The sequence below is a fragment of the Arachis ipaensis genome, chromosome B05 (assembly GCF_000816755.2).
Source record: "Arachis ipaensis cultivar K30076 chromosome B05, Araip1.1, whole genome shotgun sequence".
Lineage (NCBI taxonomy): Eukaryota > Viridiplantae > Streptophyta > Magnoliopsida > Fabales > Fabaceae > Arachis > Arachis ipaensis.
The window spans coordinates 98487154-98503537 of record NC_029789.2 but is presented as its reverse complement, the minus strand read 5'-3'; the positions used below and the strand labels follow the sequence as shown (position 1 = coordinate 98503537).

The following is a 16384-nucleotide window of genomic DNA, read 5'->3' as shown; positions in this document are numbered from 1 at the left end:
ATAGCAAGTAATTTAAAATTTCATTCTTCTGGGTTTCATGTTTTAAAAAGATTGAATAATCTTTTCATTGTCAGTACAATCAAATATCTCTTTTTCTATATATGTGACTAAATAATCATTTAAAAATTCATCTCCCATACGGTTATGAAGCTGGCTCTTTATGATGTTCATAGCAGAAAAAGTTCTTTCAACTGATGCAGTTTCTACAGGAAAAACTAAAGCTAACTTCAAAAGAAGAAACACTAACGGATAAACAATATTTTTTCGAGTCTCAACCAATTTCTTAGAAAGAGCACCAATCCCCTTTGAGAATTGATCATTAGAACGCACATCTAATATGAAGTTCTCAAGTTGACTATTGATGCCAGGATATCTTGGCTAGCTTTTCAAGCCATTTTTAGTAAGTTTTAAGCTAGTTTCATGCATTATCTTCATCAATAAGCAAGCATTTGGATGAGTTCTCTATGCATGTCTTGATTCATCAAACAATAGTGAATTACAATCATTTTCATGAGATTAATGCAAGAACTAATGGATGCATTGAATGATGAATTGTCTTGTGATTGTAGCAAAGTTTTGATGCACTTGTTTGATTGATGACAAGCAAGAAGAAGCAGAAGAAAACAGGGAATCAGGTGGCGTTACCAACGCTGGTAATGCCAGCACTAACGCCAGCTTCAAGAGGATTGTGGCATTACCAAAGCTGGTAACGCTAGGGGCAACATTGGGCAAGGAAGAATTGTGGCGTTAGTAGTAGCGTTAGCCACACTAACGCCAACGATAATGCTGGCCAAGGAAGATTGTGGCGGTAGTGGCAGCGTTAGCCACACTAACGCCAGTGATAACGCTGGGCCAAGGATGATTTGTGGTGTTAGTGGCAACATTAGCCACATTATCGCCTGGGGCAACGCTGGGCCAAGGAAGATTTGTGGCGTTAGTGGCAGCTTTAGCCACATTAATGCTAGCGACCATACCACATTTGTAGCGTTAGCCACACCAATGCCAGCATTAACGTCCAAGCACATTCAAGGTGGCGTTAATAACGCCAATAACACCAGCACTAACGATATGTGCTGGCGTTAATAACGCCAATGCTGCCTCAACTGACGCCTTTGAAAAAGCTGAGAGCGGCCCAAGAGTTTGCTAACTTGCTTCAACTAAGGCCAAGGGTCCACATCCAAAGACTTGAAGACTCACTTGAAGTGAGAAAAGTAGTATAAATAGGTGAATTTTTGAACTCAAAAAGGGGAGGTTCGGAGAATCGGAAACTGTCACCAATCATTAGCTAGATCTACTTTTCTTCTCTTTTCTATTGCACTTAGTTTACTTCCATGCACTTTTACTTTTCTTCTGGGTTTTTTAGAGCTATGATCAACTAAACCCCTACTCATTAGGGGAGGAGCTCTGTTGTAACTCACAACAAATTAATGAAATTCTTCTTCTTCTCAATCCGCTTGTTATAGCTAAGGGAAAGCTTTCGTGCTTCAAAGATCAATTCACTACCGAGAGGGGGTTTGGATCCATTAGAATTTCTATATGAGCCTTGGAAAAGGGATAATAGAATTCAGTTTGAAGCTTCTCCCTCATAATTCTTTTGATCAACATATTCTTAGTTTGTACGTGACATATAACCTCTTTGAATTGAGATCCTAAGGGTTGTGTGGCTCTTGGATTAGAAAATTAAACTTCACATCTTCTCATGAACAATTAGATCAAGAGATTGGCAATTGATTGTGTTAAGAGAAATTGAGTTGCCAAGAGAGTGGAATTCAATTAATCATGATCCGCCAGAGATCTACTTCATATGATTAATAAAGAAGGTGAAACCCATTGATTCATGAAGGATCACAACACCTCTGATCCCTAAGGTAGCATTTGGTAGAGAGACAGAGACGGAAAGACTGAGACTGAGAGACAAAGACTAAGAGACAGAGATTGAAATAAATTTCAGTATTCTGTTTGGTGCAAAGTGGGAGACAGAAATTGAAACAAGAATGAAACTCTAATTTAATTTGTACAAAGGGTAAAATTGGAATTAATTAATTGAAATGAGAATATTTTAGGTATAAAATGTTATTAAAGTTTCAGTCTCCATCTCTAAAAATTTTAGTCCCCTGTGTCCCTATTTTTTGGAGGTACTGAAATACTGAAATTTTAGGGACAGAGATAGAAATTTTAGTACCAGTCTCTGAACAACAAACATGATACTGAGTCTCAGTCTCTCATTCTCTGTCTCAGTACCTCAAAACAAACGCCACCTAATGAATCTTACCCATTATCTCTCTTCTTGTTTCCTTTGATTTCCAGCACCCAGAACCCCTTTACATTTCATGCCATTTACATTCTATTGCCATTTACATTCTTGCCTTTAATTTCTCGCCATTTAAGCTTCAACTCTTTAATTAATTGTCATTTAAGTTTCCGCTCTATACTATTACGCAATTTACTTTAAGCTCTATACTATTCAGCAATTTAGATTCAGCATATTTACTTTCTTTGTTAATTCCATTTTGTTCATTCAATTACACAAAGAATCATCAAATATTTGCTTGACTAGATAAATCACCTAACTAAAATTGCTTAATCCATCAATCCCTATGGGATCGACCTCACTCTACAGTAAGTTTTTACTTGGCGATTCGGTACACTTGCCGAAGGAATTTACTGTGTGTAAGTGCCAAAAGTTGAATGGAAGAAAATTCTAATGGATAGAATTGAGCTAACTGGATCAACTTCTTCTTATCAAACGCAAAAAATGAGTGTCTTGGATTCAAACAAGCTATACAAAGAAGCAATTCAGTATTCACCTCTGTAAAACAATTGTTGAGTTCTTGAAGTTGTCTATCAACTATTTGATAGAATATCTCAACTTGAAAATGATGCAACTTTGAGATCTTTTGAGCTTTGCGTCTTGATCTTCCTTATGACACAAATATATAATCCATTTTTTGAACAGTAATATTATACTTGTCACAAAACAACGAGACTTCATCAAGTAAAAGAGACCAACCATCATCTCTTATATTTTGCAACCATTGCTTAGACACTTTAACCAATGCCATAGCATTTACAATGTCTTGATCATTCCTTTGTAACGCTTGAGATAACTCATTAGTAACTCCCAAGATATTTTTCATCAAGTGCAAGTTAAAAGTGAATTCAAAAGATTGAATGACATTCAATAAATGACATGCTTAAGCTATTTGTTCTGAATTATTTCCATCTTCCTCAGCATATTTAAGAACATTAACCACGGAAGGAAACAAAGAAATTAATCTAAGTATAGTTCCATAGTGTGAACCCCATCTGGTGTCTCCAGCTCTCTTTAAAGCCATTTCTTGATTCAAACCATGTCCACTAGAAATTTTCCCACTTTGTAATGCTTCAATTGTCTTAATCATCTGACTATCACGAAGAATCTCTCTTTGTTTACAAAAAGCTCCAACAACATTGCACAAATTAGTTAACAAATTAAAAAACAAAGCGATTTCAACTTGTTTTTTTGCAACCATTACAAGAGCTAACTGAAGTTGGTGGGCAAAGCAATGTACATAGAAAGCATAAGAATTTTCTTTCAATATGAAAGTTTTCAAACCATTAAATTCTCCTTGCATATTACCTGCACCATCGTATCCTTGTCCACGTATTCTTGATAAACTTAAATTATATGTTTCTAATAATGACTCCAATGCTAATTTTAGAGATAAAGTATTGGCATTAGAAACATGAACAAGACCAAGAAAATGCTCCCTAACTTGCCCTTCTTTATTCACATACCTTAAACAAACTAACATTTTCTCCTTAATAGAAATGTCGCGGGCTTCATCAATCAAAACAGCAAACAATTCATCCCCGAGATCATTAACAATAACTTTTGTTGTTTCACTTGCTGCAGCTCTTACAATATCTTTTTAAATTGAGGGTGCTCTTAGTTTAAGATTTCTACGAGCATTTTTGAAAGCACGATCAATCTCTTCATTATGTTGCTCAAGAAAGTTTAGAAGTTCCAAAAAATTTCCTTGATTAACAGAATCATCAGTCTCATCGTTACCACGAAAGGCCAATCATTGTCACAAAAGAAATCTAATATAATCAATTGTGGCTGTCAAGTGAATTTGATAATTCTTTTTAGCTTGCTCAGATTGTTTTTCAATAGCAGCACTAATGTGTTATTTTGGCTTCATAAGTGCTTCACATTTTCTCCAAGCTTGATTATGAGCAATATCATGATTCCCAACATGAGTTTGTAGTCTATTTTCTTTTCCAATTTGAAAAGCTATTAGTTACAAAAGCATCACCACCTTCAGTCTCAGGTTTCATAAGATAACAACAAAGACAAAAAACAACATCTTTTGATATACTATACTCTAACCAGTTGCCATGTCATCAAACCAATTTGCATTAAATCTTCGAAAAGGAGAACTGGAGCGCACGAATCCCCACACCTTCATACTGTTGTACCAGCAAGTGCACTGGGTCGTCCAAGTCATACCTGAGCGAGTCAGGGTCAATCCCACGAGGATTATGGTTTCAAGCAAGCTATGGTTATCTTGCAGGTCTTAGTCAGGTGGATCAGAAAGTTGTTGGTTGTGAAAGGAATACCGAATTGGAATAAATAATAGGAATAGGGTTAAGGATTGGAGTTGCTTTGTCTTTCTGAATTAACTCTGGTATTACTGCTCTCTTTGCTTGTGAGTGATTTCTTCAATGGCAGGCTATATGTGATTGACACTGGTTTGAGAAGTGATGACAAGTCATCTTAGCCTAGTTTCACTAGTCTTTTTCTTTTTTTTTTTCAATAGATTTTATGCACTTTCCTGAGCCATAAGTAAGCCAATTGGGTAGAATTTCATGTTTCCTTTGATTCAATCAACCATGGATAAATTAATGCATTTTCATGAGATTTTGTGTTATAATTGTCATATATTATGAAAGAGAAACAATCTCATGATTTTGAGCATAGCTTTGATGTTTTTGATTGATTGATGATAGGTGAAAAGAGCTTTGAAGAGGGTTGAAGAAAGAAGGAATGGCAAAGAGCAAGAGAGGACAAAAAGCTTGAGCCAAAGTTTGCCTCAAACTTTAGCTCAAACGTGAGGAAGAGCTTGACTTCACCCTGGAGGCATCAAAAGCTTGCACCAACGTTTGCCTCAAACTTTGAGTCAAACGTTGGCGCCACAAAAAGAAGACCCAGGGAGCAAAAAGCTTGCGCCAACTTTTGCCTCAAACTTTGGGCCAAACGTTGGCCAAAGGACATGCAAAGGAGGATCCACGTTTAAGCTCAAGTTTGACCTCAAAATTTGAGCCAAACGTGGATGACAGCACGGGAGGCAATCTACTGCAAAAAGCTTGAGTCAAAGTTTGCCTCAAACTTTGACTCAAGCTTTAATGGTTCATGGCCCGGTTCTGACCCGGTTCACAAGCGGGTTTCTTTCCAACACCAAGAGCAATCAACAGAGGCTTTTGTCAACCCAATTCCATCAAGAACAAGGGCCCAATTCAAGACTTGAAGATCATTTGAAGAGAGTGTATAAATAGCTTAGAATTTAAGTTTTCGGGGAGCTTTTTCCTTTTAGTTTTGCTGAGTAATTTTGGAGAGCTTTTGGTTAGAAGTTATTTTGAGATTCTGAGTCTTGGGGAAGGAGAATTGAATTCTCTTTCTCTTAGTTTTCTTATTTTCAATTTCATTTACACTTTGTTTGAATCTTGGGTGTTGGAGAATTGAAGAAATTCTGTTTCAAGCCCACCCTGAGATCTCTCTGTTTTATTTACTGCACTTTTTGAGAAATCAATGTTTGAATTCCTTTCTTCTACTGCTTGATCTTTACTTTTCTTGCAATTGAATTCTAAATTTGGATCTAGGAAGGCATTGAGATCTAGACTTGGTTATCTAGTCTCTTGGGTCCTGAGATCTGGAGTTTTCACTTTAATTTCTCTGTTGAACGCTTCTTCAAGCAATTTACATTTTCTGTTTGAGATCTACTGCAATTAAATTCATCTTTTACTTCCCTGCTTGTTGCAATTTACTTTTCTTTGTTTAATTTCTGCAATCCCAACTCCCAACTCCTTTTATAATTCAAGCAATTTACATTTCTTGTACTTTAAGATTCAGCCATTTACATTTCTTACAATATAAGTTTCTGCCATTTAATTGCTTGTTCTTTTAGATTCAGCACTTCTATTTTCTGATCTCTTTAATTTCATGCAAATTACCCATTCTCTTAAATTTTCATGCAATTTAGTTTCTGCAAATTACAAACCGCTCAACCAATACTTGATTCGCTTGACTAAATCAACCACTAAACTAAAATTGCTCAATCCTTCAATCCCTGTGGGATCGACCTCACTCCCGTGAGTTTTATTATTTGATGCGATCCGGTACACTTGCCGGTTAGATTTGTGTGTTTGGAATTCATTTTCCAAAAATACACATCAAGAAGCTGCCAATACTCCTCCAGATCTGAACCCCAGGTTTAGTGCGGATCCATTCTGATTGAGGGTGAAGCTCGTACATTCCATTCTCCTTAATGATCTTACTCAAAATGCCAAAGACAAGGTTGGATCTTTCGGATCAGAGAATGTTGCATCTTTGGGTTCTAGCCTCTACCACAGAGACCCTAATCTCCCCAGAAATCGGCTGAACTGGTGTCTCGAGAAGTCCCCAACGAAGTCGTGGATTAGCCGTCTGAGAGATGTATAAACATAGCTGTTGGTTTGTCATTGTCCCGTGAAAGACGCACTCTGAACCCAAGTAGACGCGGGTGTTTGTTAGGCACGTTCGTCTTAATGTGATGAATAGAGCTAATTTGTCAGATCATTCTATTCACCATGATGAAGATCGGATATACATCTTAGAATTAATCAAACACGGATCAAAGAGAAACAGTAATACTTTTATTAATTCATAGGACTCAACAGGGCTCCTCCCCTCAACCTAGGAGGTTTAGAAACTCATACTAAAAGGAAAATACAATGTAAATGTGTAAGATGGTAAAAAGTGTTGATCCTTCTTTAAATTACATAAATAAAAATACTAAATGGATGACTAGTAAGGGTAAAACAATCTATTTAGTGCTAAAATCCACTTCTGGGGCCCACTTGGTGAGTGTTTGGGCTGAGTTTTGATGAGATCCACGTGCTATGAGGTTTCTTGGGCATGAAACGCCAGCTAGGGGGTCTTCTTTGGGCGCTGGACGCTTGGAAGGGGCAGGTAGCTGGCGTTGGACACCATTTTTCAGCCTTCTAATCCGAAGCAAAGCATGGAATATTATATATTACTGGAAAGCTCTAGAAGTCAGCTTTCCATAGTCGTTGAGACCGCTCCATTTGGACTTCTGTAACTCCAAAAAAGCTCTTTCGAATGCAGGCAGGTCAGATCTGGACAGCATCTGCAGTGCTTTCTCTGTCTCTGAATTAGACTTATGCTCCAACTCCTCAATTTCAGCCAGAAAATACCTGAAATTGTTCACAAACACAAAAACTCATAATAGAATCCAAAAATGTGAATTTAACACTAAAGCCTATAAAACCTTAATAAAACTAAACCAAAACTACTAAAAACTATATGAAAGTGATGTCAAAAAGCGTATAAAATATCCACTTATCACAACACCAAACTTAAACCATTGCTTGTCCCCAAGCAACTAAAAATACAGTAGGATAAAAAATAAAATTAAGATGCAAATAAATTTCTAAGTTTCAAATGAAGCTTAGTTATAATCAGATGAGCGGGACTTAGTAGCTTTTTGCTTCTGAATAGTTTTGGCATCTCACTATCCATTGAAACTCAGAGATGTTGGCATCCTTAGGAACATAGAATCCAGATGATATTATTGACTTTCTTAGTTAAGCTTATTTTGATTTCTTGAACACAGCTTTCAGAGTCTTGGCCGTGACCCTAAGCACCTTGTTTTCCAGTAATACCATCAGATACAATAATGCCACAGACACTTTAACTGGGTGAACCTTTTCAGATTGTGACTCAACTTTTCTAAAGTCCCCAGATAGAGGTGTCCAGAGTTCTTAAGCACACTCTTTTGCTTTGGACCACGACTTTAACCGCTCAGTCTCAAGCTTTTCACTTGACACCTTCACGCCACAAGCACATGTTTAGGGAGAGCTTGGTTTAGCCGCTTAGGCCAGGATTTTATTCCTTTGGGCCCACTTATCCATTAATGCTCAAAGCCTTGGGTCCTTTTACCCTTTCCTTTTGGTTTAAATGGTTACTGGCTTTTTCAATCTACCCTCCTTTTCCTGCATTTTTGGGCAGTAATGGATTTTTCTGCTTTTATTTTTTTCTTTTTCTTTTCACCATTTTTCTTTCTTTTTCGCATGCATATATATATTTTTTCTTTTGCAACATGCTTTTTCTTTTACTTTTTGCTGCTTTTTCTTGCTCAAGAATCAATTTTCAGATTTTTCAAATTATCAATAATATTTTTCCTTTTTCCTTATTCTTTCAAGAGCCAACATTCTAATATTTCAACTTCAAACATGCACTGTTTAATCATACATTCAGAAAAAAAAGAAAATGACACCATATCAAACTAATTAAACTAATCTTATTATAAACTTAAAATTCATGCATCTCTCAATTCTTTTCAATTAAAAATTTTCATTTAAACAAGGTGAGAGATATATGGAATATTTTACAACTTTTAAGACATCAATGCAAATGATCATGCAACTAAAACAAGAGAACATATAAATAAACAGGCAGAGAACATAAAAATAACAGGAAAGGGGTGTAAAGAGAATGAATCCACCTGAATAATGGTGGCTAGTGCTCCTCCTTGAGGATCCAATGTAGTACTTGATCTCTTCAATGTCACTCCTTTGTCTTTGTTTAAGGCGGCTGCACAGGCTCTTGTGCATGCTTCCTAGTTTGCTCCATCCTCTTCTTCCATACTTAAGAGTGGTAGAAGTCAAAAAGCAAAGCTTTTGCAATACCAAATCAATTTTCAGATTTTTCAGATTATCAATAATATTTTTCCTTTTTCCTTATTCTTTCAAGAGCCAACATTCTAAAATTACAACTTCAAATATGCACTATTTAATTATACATTCAGAAAACAAAAGTAAATAACACCACATCAAACTAATTCAACTAATCTTATTTTAGACTTGAAATTCATGCATCTCTCAATTCTTTTCAATAAAAATTTTATTTAAGCAAGGTGAGAGATATATGAAACATTTTACAACTTTAGGACATCAATGCAAATGATCATGCAACTAGAACAAGAGAACATATAAATAAGCAGATAGAAAACAGAAAAAAAGAAGGAAATGGGTGTAAAGAGAACAAATCAACCTTTAGGGGTCGCGTCTAGTGCTCCTCCTTGAGGATCCAATGTGATGCTTGATTTCTTCTATGTCATCCCTTTGCCTTTGTTGCTCTTCCCTCATAGCCCTTTGGTCTTCTTTTATGGCTCTTTGATATTCTCTTATTTCATTGAGAGTGGTAGCATGCTCTTGATGCTCCATCCTCAATTGCTCCACGTTAGTGCTCAATTCTCCAAGAGAAGTTTGCCATTGATCCCAATAGCTTTGAGGAGGAAAATACATCCCTTGAGGCATCCCATAGATCTCATGATGAGGCGGATGCACAAGCTCTTGTGCATGCTCTCTAGTTTTCTCCATCTGCTTCTGAGAGATGGGCTTATCCTCCCCAATAGAGACATCTCCATTTATAACAATTCCAGCTGAATTGCATAAGTGACAGATGAGATGTGGGAATACTAATCTTGCATTGTGTGAGGCTTCTCTGAATTGCATAGCTGACAGATGAGGTGTGGGAATGCTAACCTTGCATTGGTGTGAGGCTTCTCAGCCACCTTGTACAGTTCTTGAGGAATCACCTAATATACTTCCACCTCAGTTTCAATAATGATGCAATAGATCATGATAGCTCTGTCAACAGTCACCTCTGACCGATTGCTAGTGGGGACGATGGATCTTTGGATGAGTTCCAACCATCCTCTAGTTATGGGCTTAAGGTCAACCCTTCTTAGTTGAATGGGCTTGCCTTGGGAATCCCTTGTCCACTGTGCTCTTTCCACACAGATATTTGAGAGCACTTGATCCAATCTCTGATCAAAGTTTACTCTTCTACTGTAAGGATGAGGATCTCCTTGCAATAGAGGCAAGTTGAATGCCAACCTCACACTTTCCGGGCTGAAATCTAAGATTATTCCTCGGACCATGGTGATCCAATTCCTTGGATTTAGGTTCACACTAGTGTCATAGTTTTTAGTAACCCATGCATTAGCATAGAACTCTTGCACCATGAGAATCCAACCTCTTGAATGGGATTGGTTAGGACTTCCCAACCTCTTCTCTGGATCTCTCTTCGAATTTTCAGATACACATTCTTCTTGAGATTGAAAGGGACCTCAGGGATCACTTTCTTCTCAGCCACATAGAAGTGGTCTTGGTGGGCTTTGGTGATGAATCTCTCCATCTCCCAAGATTCAGAGGGATTGGCTACTGCCTTTCCTTTCCTCTTTCTAAAGGAGTCTCCTACCTTGGGTGCCATGAATGGTAATGGAAAGAAAAAAAAGCTATGCTTTTCCCACACCAAACTTAAAACTTTGCTCGTCCTCGAGCAAAAATAAGTATAAGAAAAGAATGGAGTAGAAGAAGAAGAAAATAGAAGTAGAAAGAGGGAGAGAGAGGGCTCGGCCTTGTGGGTGTAGTAGTGTATGAGAGGTGTGTGTATGAAGGGTTATGGAGAGGGGTATTTATAGGAGTGGGGAAGGGTATGGTTCGGCCATAGGGTGGGAAATTTGATTTTGAAGTGGGTCGGGGTAGGTGGGAGTTATGATGGTCATGGGGAAGTGGTATGGATGTGATTGGGCTAGGGTTTATAGGGAAGTGTGTATAGGGAAGTGTGAAAGTAGGTGGGATAGGTAGGGTAGGTGAAAGATGCTATGGGACCCACTGTAAGAACCAGAGTTTTTCACGCAAAAATCATTTTTATAAAAATAATAACTTTAGTGTCCGAAATAGATTCAAGATTTTGAAGTTTTAATTTTAAAATATAAAGGTGAAATTTGGTTTCAATAAATTTTTCTGAGTTGAAAAATGTATCTTTTTCGAAAAGTTTCTATATAAATGCATACTGGCGCTTAAGCCGGCAGTACCGGCTCTAGTCTGTCCAGTACTGCGTATTTTAGAAAATAAGATTTTGGAAAATTAATTTATTGTTTTGAAAGGATAAAAATAATTTAGAATTGAAAACCAGACACTAATCTTAAAGGTTTTGGCCCAAAGTGGGCCAAACGGACCTAAAACGCTAACGGGTTGGACCGGGCCCAAACCGGGTCCAAGGCCCAACATATATAAGCTCATTAAATGAGCTTTCAGCTCATTTCCATCCCAAATAGGAGAGAGGGGTGCTAGTAAGGGGAAGAGAGGAGAAGAGGGGTTTCACTATTCACCTCCTCCTTCAAAGCTCCATAACTTTCGATCCGGAGCTCCGATTGACGAGCTGTTTGCGGCCACGCGAAGCTCTCGATGAGCTCTTCCTTTCTATCTAAGAAAATCTGGTAAGATCTCGAAATTAGCTCCCCAGTTTCCTGCCCTAACTTCTGCGTTTTTGGGGGTTTGGTTTTTTAGTGGATTTTGTGGTTTTGCTTGTTTAGGTGATCTCTTGTAGCGGGTAATTGTTAGATTTTACCCCCTAATCTCGTTGGGTAAGGTAAGGTTTCACTAAATCCTTGTGTTTAGTTGTTTTGTGTATCTTAGGTTTTGATTTTCATATATATATATATATATATTTGAGCTTTTGTGCTTGTTGGAGTTGGCTTGGCTTTTTGGAAGCTTACTACAACAAATAAGGGTTTTTGCAACGGTCAAAAACCGTTGTCATAGATCAGAAAACCGTTCCTAAAACTTTAGGCAACGCTTTGGCAATGGTTTTTGACCTGTGGTATATGCGACCGTTACCAATGCTCAAAGACAACGGTTTTTTACCTAAGGCAACGACAACCAAAAAACCGTTGCCATAGTTACTGGCATAGACAACGGTTTTGACAACAATTTTTAAAGAACGGTTTAAAACCGTTACTAGATAGGCAATGGTTTAAAACCATTCTCTTTGATGACGTAACGGTTTAAAACCGTAACTGGATAGACAACGGTTTTAAATTGTTGTAATTTTGTTGTTCATAAAGACAACGGTTTAAAAGCGTTGCCTTTGGTGGTGTTTTTTGCAACGGTTTTAATACCATTGTCATTTTGTAACTGTCTTTGACAACGGTTTTAATACCATTGCCTTTTGTGACTTTTGACAACAGTTTTTTATAACTATATTATTCTTTATTTACAATAGTTTTCTCATGTTGCATTGAAATTAGTTCCAACTATTTTTTTTAATTTAACGTCAATAAACAAGGTTAAACTATTTGAATCAAATTACTAAAGAAAACTAATTGAACACTTACCATAAAAAAATAAACATTTATATACTTAGTGAACCAAAAATTTCCGGATACAATATAGTTGTATCAGTGTTGGTTACAAGTAATTCCAGATATTTTCTAATTATCCCAGGAAAATAAGCTTAAAAAACACTAACCCTAGAAAGGAATTCAATCTTCCTCTAAAGAGTTTTATCAATGCTGGTAGCGAAAAATAATTCTCCCAATAGTTTCTTTATCCAAGCCCATATTTTCAGAAAACAGAACCACCTGCAGACAACAAGGAACACAAGCTTCTTAACTGGGGAAAAAATGAAGCATTTTGAATTAGTAAAATACAAAATAAAGAACAATGGCATGCATATAACAAGTATCACTAGCACAATGGATACAAGCACATAGGTACTTAACAAATTCAATTCTTAATAAGGCATCAAAAGGATCAAGGAACCATAGTGTAGTTATTTTCAAGCATGATTGTTATAGCCAGTAAGAAAAGCAATATTTGCATTGTTAATAAATAAGCTTCTTAATACATCAAATCAAAAAGTTATAATTTATAAAAGATATTAAATCCAAGAACTTCTTTGCACTGAAAGCACCACATAAGGTCACAAGAGCCACCTCCCCCTCCTGTCCCCTCCTTTGACACTACCAGAAGGTAAACCAACAGCGGCAATAAATATAATAGCAAATCTTAGACTTCAGATTCAAGCATACTTATTCAAACATACCTAAAAGAAACCAGTCTCATCATGGACTCCTTTGTCAACATCAGCAGTTGCTTTGCTTAGTACAGTCTCTCACACAACGCAGAAAACTTAGACCACTAGCCCCACCTTGCAGTATCCAGTTAAACATGAAATCTTATCCACTAAATTAAATTGATAGCACATGAACTCTTATTTCATCCATGTAACTGCAAAGAGATAATTAAACAAGACTAAATATGAATGGAAAAGGTTTAGAACTAAACAAATTACAACTGAAGCTCAGGTTGTGTTGCCCCTAAATACATAATGAAGATAGAACAGTCTCATAATAAAAAAAATAACATTCTTCAAGAGTGTAGTGTTGTCAGCTCAAGATAGAGCCAAATTATGACCAGCCTAAGTGTAAATCGATGACTATGCACACTGATAAAAGAAGAATGTTTCCAAGTACCCACATGAACTATAAATTCTATATTCATAGGTTGTTTCTATTGAAATGATTAGATTATGTGCACAACAAACAAACAAAAAAGTGCCAAAAGAAAAAAGGAAAAAAAATACAATGGTGCTAACTTGTTCAAGGTAAATCAATCATGGATGAAGACAGAGTCTATCAGATTTCAAACAAGCAGCTTTACAGGTAAGCTACCAAGGTTGAAATGTTGGTCAACACAGAGGAATTAAATAGAAATTGAAATGATCAAGAGAAGGTTAAAAGGAGACACACCCAGTAGAATGCTGTCAATTCCACCATGCTGGGACTGTCTGTCTTCAAGGATTATCAACTGTTGTAGCTGTAATTCGTAATTGTCTTGTCTATTCTTACTCTCCATTCTGCTTCGAGAAAGCTTTTCTCCACCAAACTTCAAATCCTCTTTGAATATTTGGGCAATCTTCTCCAGAATTCTAAGATTTTTACTTGAGTCATTCAGTCCATCAAAATCAAATGCAGTAATTTTACTTGAGTCATTCAGGCCATTGAGAGAATCAACTCAGAATTCCCAGCCACTTTACATGCTAACAAAATAAACCAACCAACAATTAAGAAACAACCATTAACATTAACATTATGCTCCATAAAACAACTTAGCTTAATTTCAAACCAAATTGAATTAAAACAAAACTTCTATGCTTAACTTTTTATATAGAGAGAACATGTTCAGCTAAATAACTCTTTGATTTATAACAGAAAATAAGCTTAATCCAAACACACACCATAACCGAACCTCAGCGGATGAGGTGGGGGACGGCGTAGTGGACGCAAGCGGAGAGGAGAGCACAGAACAGCAGCAGATGACAGAATAGGAACTGATGACAATCATCATAGTAACAATCAACAATCAATAAAATTCATAATAAGCGAAACCAATTCATAAACCAAACAAAATGAAATCATGTGGTTCTTCCCAAAAGATTTTACCATAATAGAAGAATAGTCTTTATAGTTTATACCTCAAAGAAAATGGGGCAATTGTGATGCATTGCTCTTTTCAAACAGCGATGACCATCTTCCAATCATTTAGAGTAGCAGCACCCTAAAACATATAATAATTAATTTACAAGGATCAAGAAAAAAAAGATATAACTATGAAGAGAAAATAGTAAAAAAATAAGGAACAACGAATGAAACTCACCACATTTTTCACCTCAATCCACCATTCACAGCAACATCATTAATCAATTACTCACCTGATGCTTATTGATGCACTGAGCAGCGATGGACGAATTTATAAAAAAACAAAGTCTTAGAGTTTTATAAAAATTTTGACAGCATCACCTCAAAAATTCGAAATTAGACCACCCTTACGGGTTCCCTCCTTCTCAACAGTTTACCAGCCTTTCATCAATAATTATCAAACAAACAGGTTCTCAATAATCAACATATTTTATCACCATTTGGTTCCACTCATTGTAAAATTATTTATAAACCATAAAAATTACTACTTTTAGTTAAGAAATCAATTTTAGGTACTTAGTTTAGAAATCTAAACTCAATCTATTTATCATTCATCAAGCCTCAATCTCATAAATTACTCATTATAATTTGATTCAACCACCAATCACAACATTATTAAGTAAAAAAAAAAAAACAGAACTTCCGACAAGCATTCATCCCTAAACAACCTTGCAAGATGCACACAAGAGCTAAACAAATTTCAATTCACACACACGTAATCATCATCATACTAGTCACATTCACAGGCATAACCTAAACTCAATAAACTAATTGAAACACTAGAACATCATCTCAAAAAATAATCCAAATTTTACATCCTCAAACTAAGCTTATTTCTACCAATTAATCACACAAGACATTTATAAATTATTTGCAGATACTCACTAAACTTCAATGATATTCATAAATTAAAACGGTTAATTTTAAAATAAATCCCCTACCTCTGAGTGTCGAAATTAGAAGAAATTCGAGACGGGTTGTGGCGGCAATGGCTAAACCAGCGTAAACAGCAGCAGAAACAGGGGCCGAGCAAGGACAGTGGCTCCAATAGTGGCATTTTTCAGCGTCAATGGCGGTGTACCCCGGCTACCAGCGGTACGGCGGCAAAACCACCCTCTCCTCTGAGAGTTTCTCCTCCCTCTTCACGTTCTATTCATCACATCAACAATAGCAACTTCTAATCATTGGCGATGAGACAGCCTCGTTCCCCTCCTTTTCCGTCAGAGCATCCTTCGCGCATCACTCCCCTGGTTCTCTCTCTCTTGGACACGTCTTCTTCAGTAGCGGCGACAACCCCGAGCAGAAATGGCGATGGCTTCGCAGCTTCCTTCTACCTCTTCTGTTTGCGCATCCTTCCTCCTTCTCTGCCACAGCGTCGACGGCTAGGGTTCGACAGTGACGGCGGTGGCATCTTCGAAGACGAGCTCGACAGTGACCAGACGCGACAGAGCTGGCGGCGTCCTCTCCACCATTGCGTTTCCCGCAGCGGCAACTCTCTCCCTCGCATGGTTCAGATTGACGGTGACATGACGGCGGCGACGCGTGTGATGGGCTCCACAGCGGTGAGGCGCGACGCCGGCGCACTCTTCTCCCTCTCCTTCCCTTCTTCTTCCTCGCGGGATTTAGCTTTCTCTCTTTTCTTTGCGTTTCTCTTTTCTCAGGAGGGGTGGAGTTCTAAGTTTAGGTTTCTCAAATTGGGAACTAGAATTTTTTATTTAATTTGAAAATTTAGCATTAGAGTTAAATTTTTATAAAACATAGATAAAATAGATATTTTAATAAAATTATTGAAT

General features: G+C 37.1%; 1 protein-coding gene and 2 long non-coding RNA genes across 3 annotated transcripts; all 3 read right to left on the bottom strand.

Annotated features, from left to right (window-relative positions):
• LOC107640788 (zinc finger MYM-type protein 1-like) lies at positions 3195 to 4451 on the bottom strand. Its single transcript, XM_016344288.1, has 2 exons — positions 4373 to 4451; positions 3195 to 3907 (listed from the first exon to the last, which is right to left on the bottom strand). The coding sequence occupies exons 1-2, from the start codon at positions 4449 to 4451 to the stop codon at positions 3195 to 3197; spliced, it is 792 nt and encodes a 263-aa protein (XP_016199774.1).
• Positions 12449 to 13213, bottom strand: LOC110262928. Its single transcript, XR_002347940.1, has 2 exons — positions 13157 to 13213; positions 12449 to 12692 (listed from the first exon to the last, which is right to left on the bottom strand). It is a non-coding gene; the product is annotated as an uncharacterized LOC110262928 (long non-coding RNA).
• Positions 13428 to 15699, bottom strand: LOC110272231. The gene is made up of 3 exons (XR_002363284.1): positions 15533 to 15699; positions 14588 to 14670; positions 13428 to 14152 (listed from the first exon to the last, which is right to left on the bottom strand). It is a non-coding gene; the product is annotated as an uncharacterized LOC110272231 (long non-coding RNA).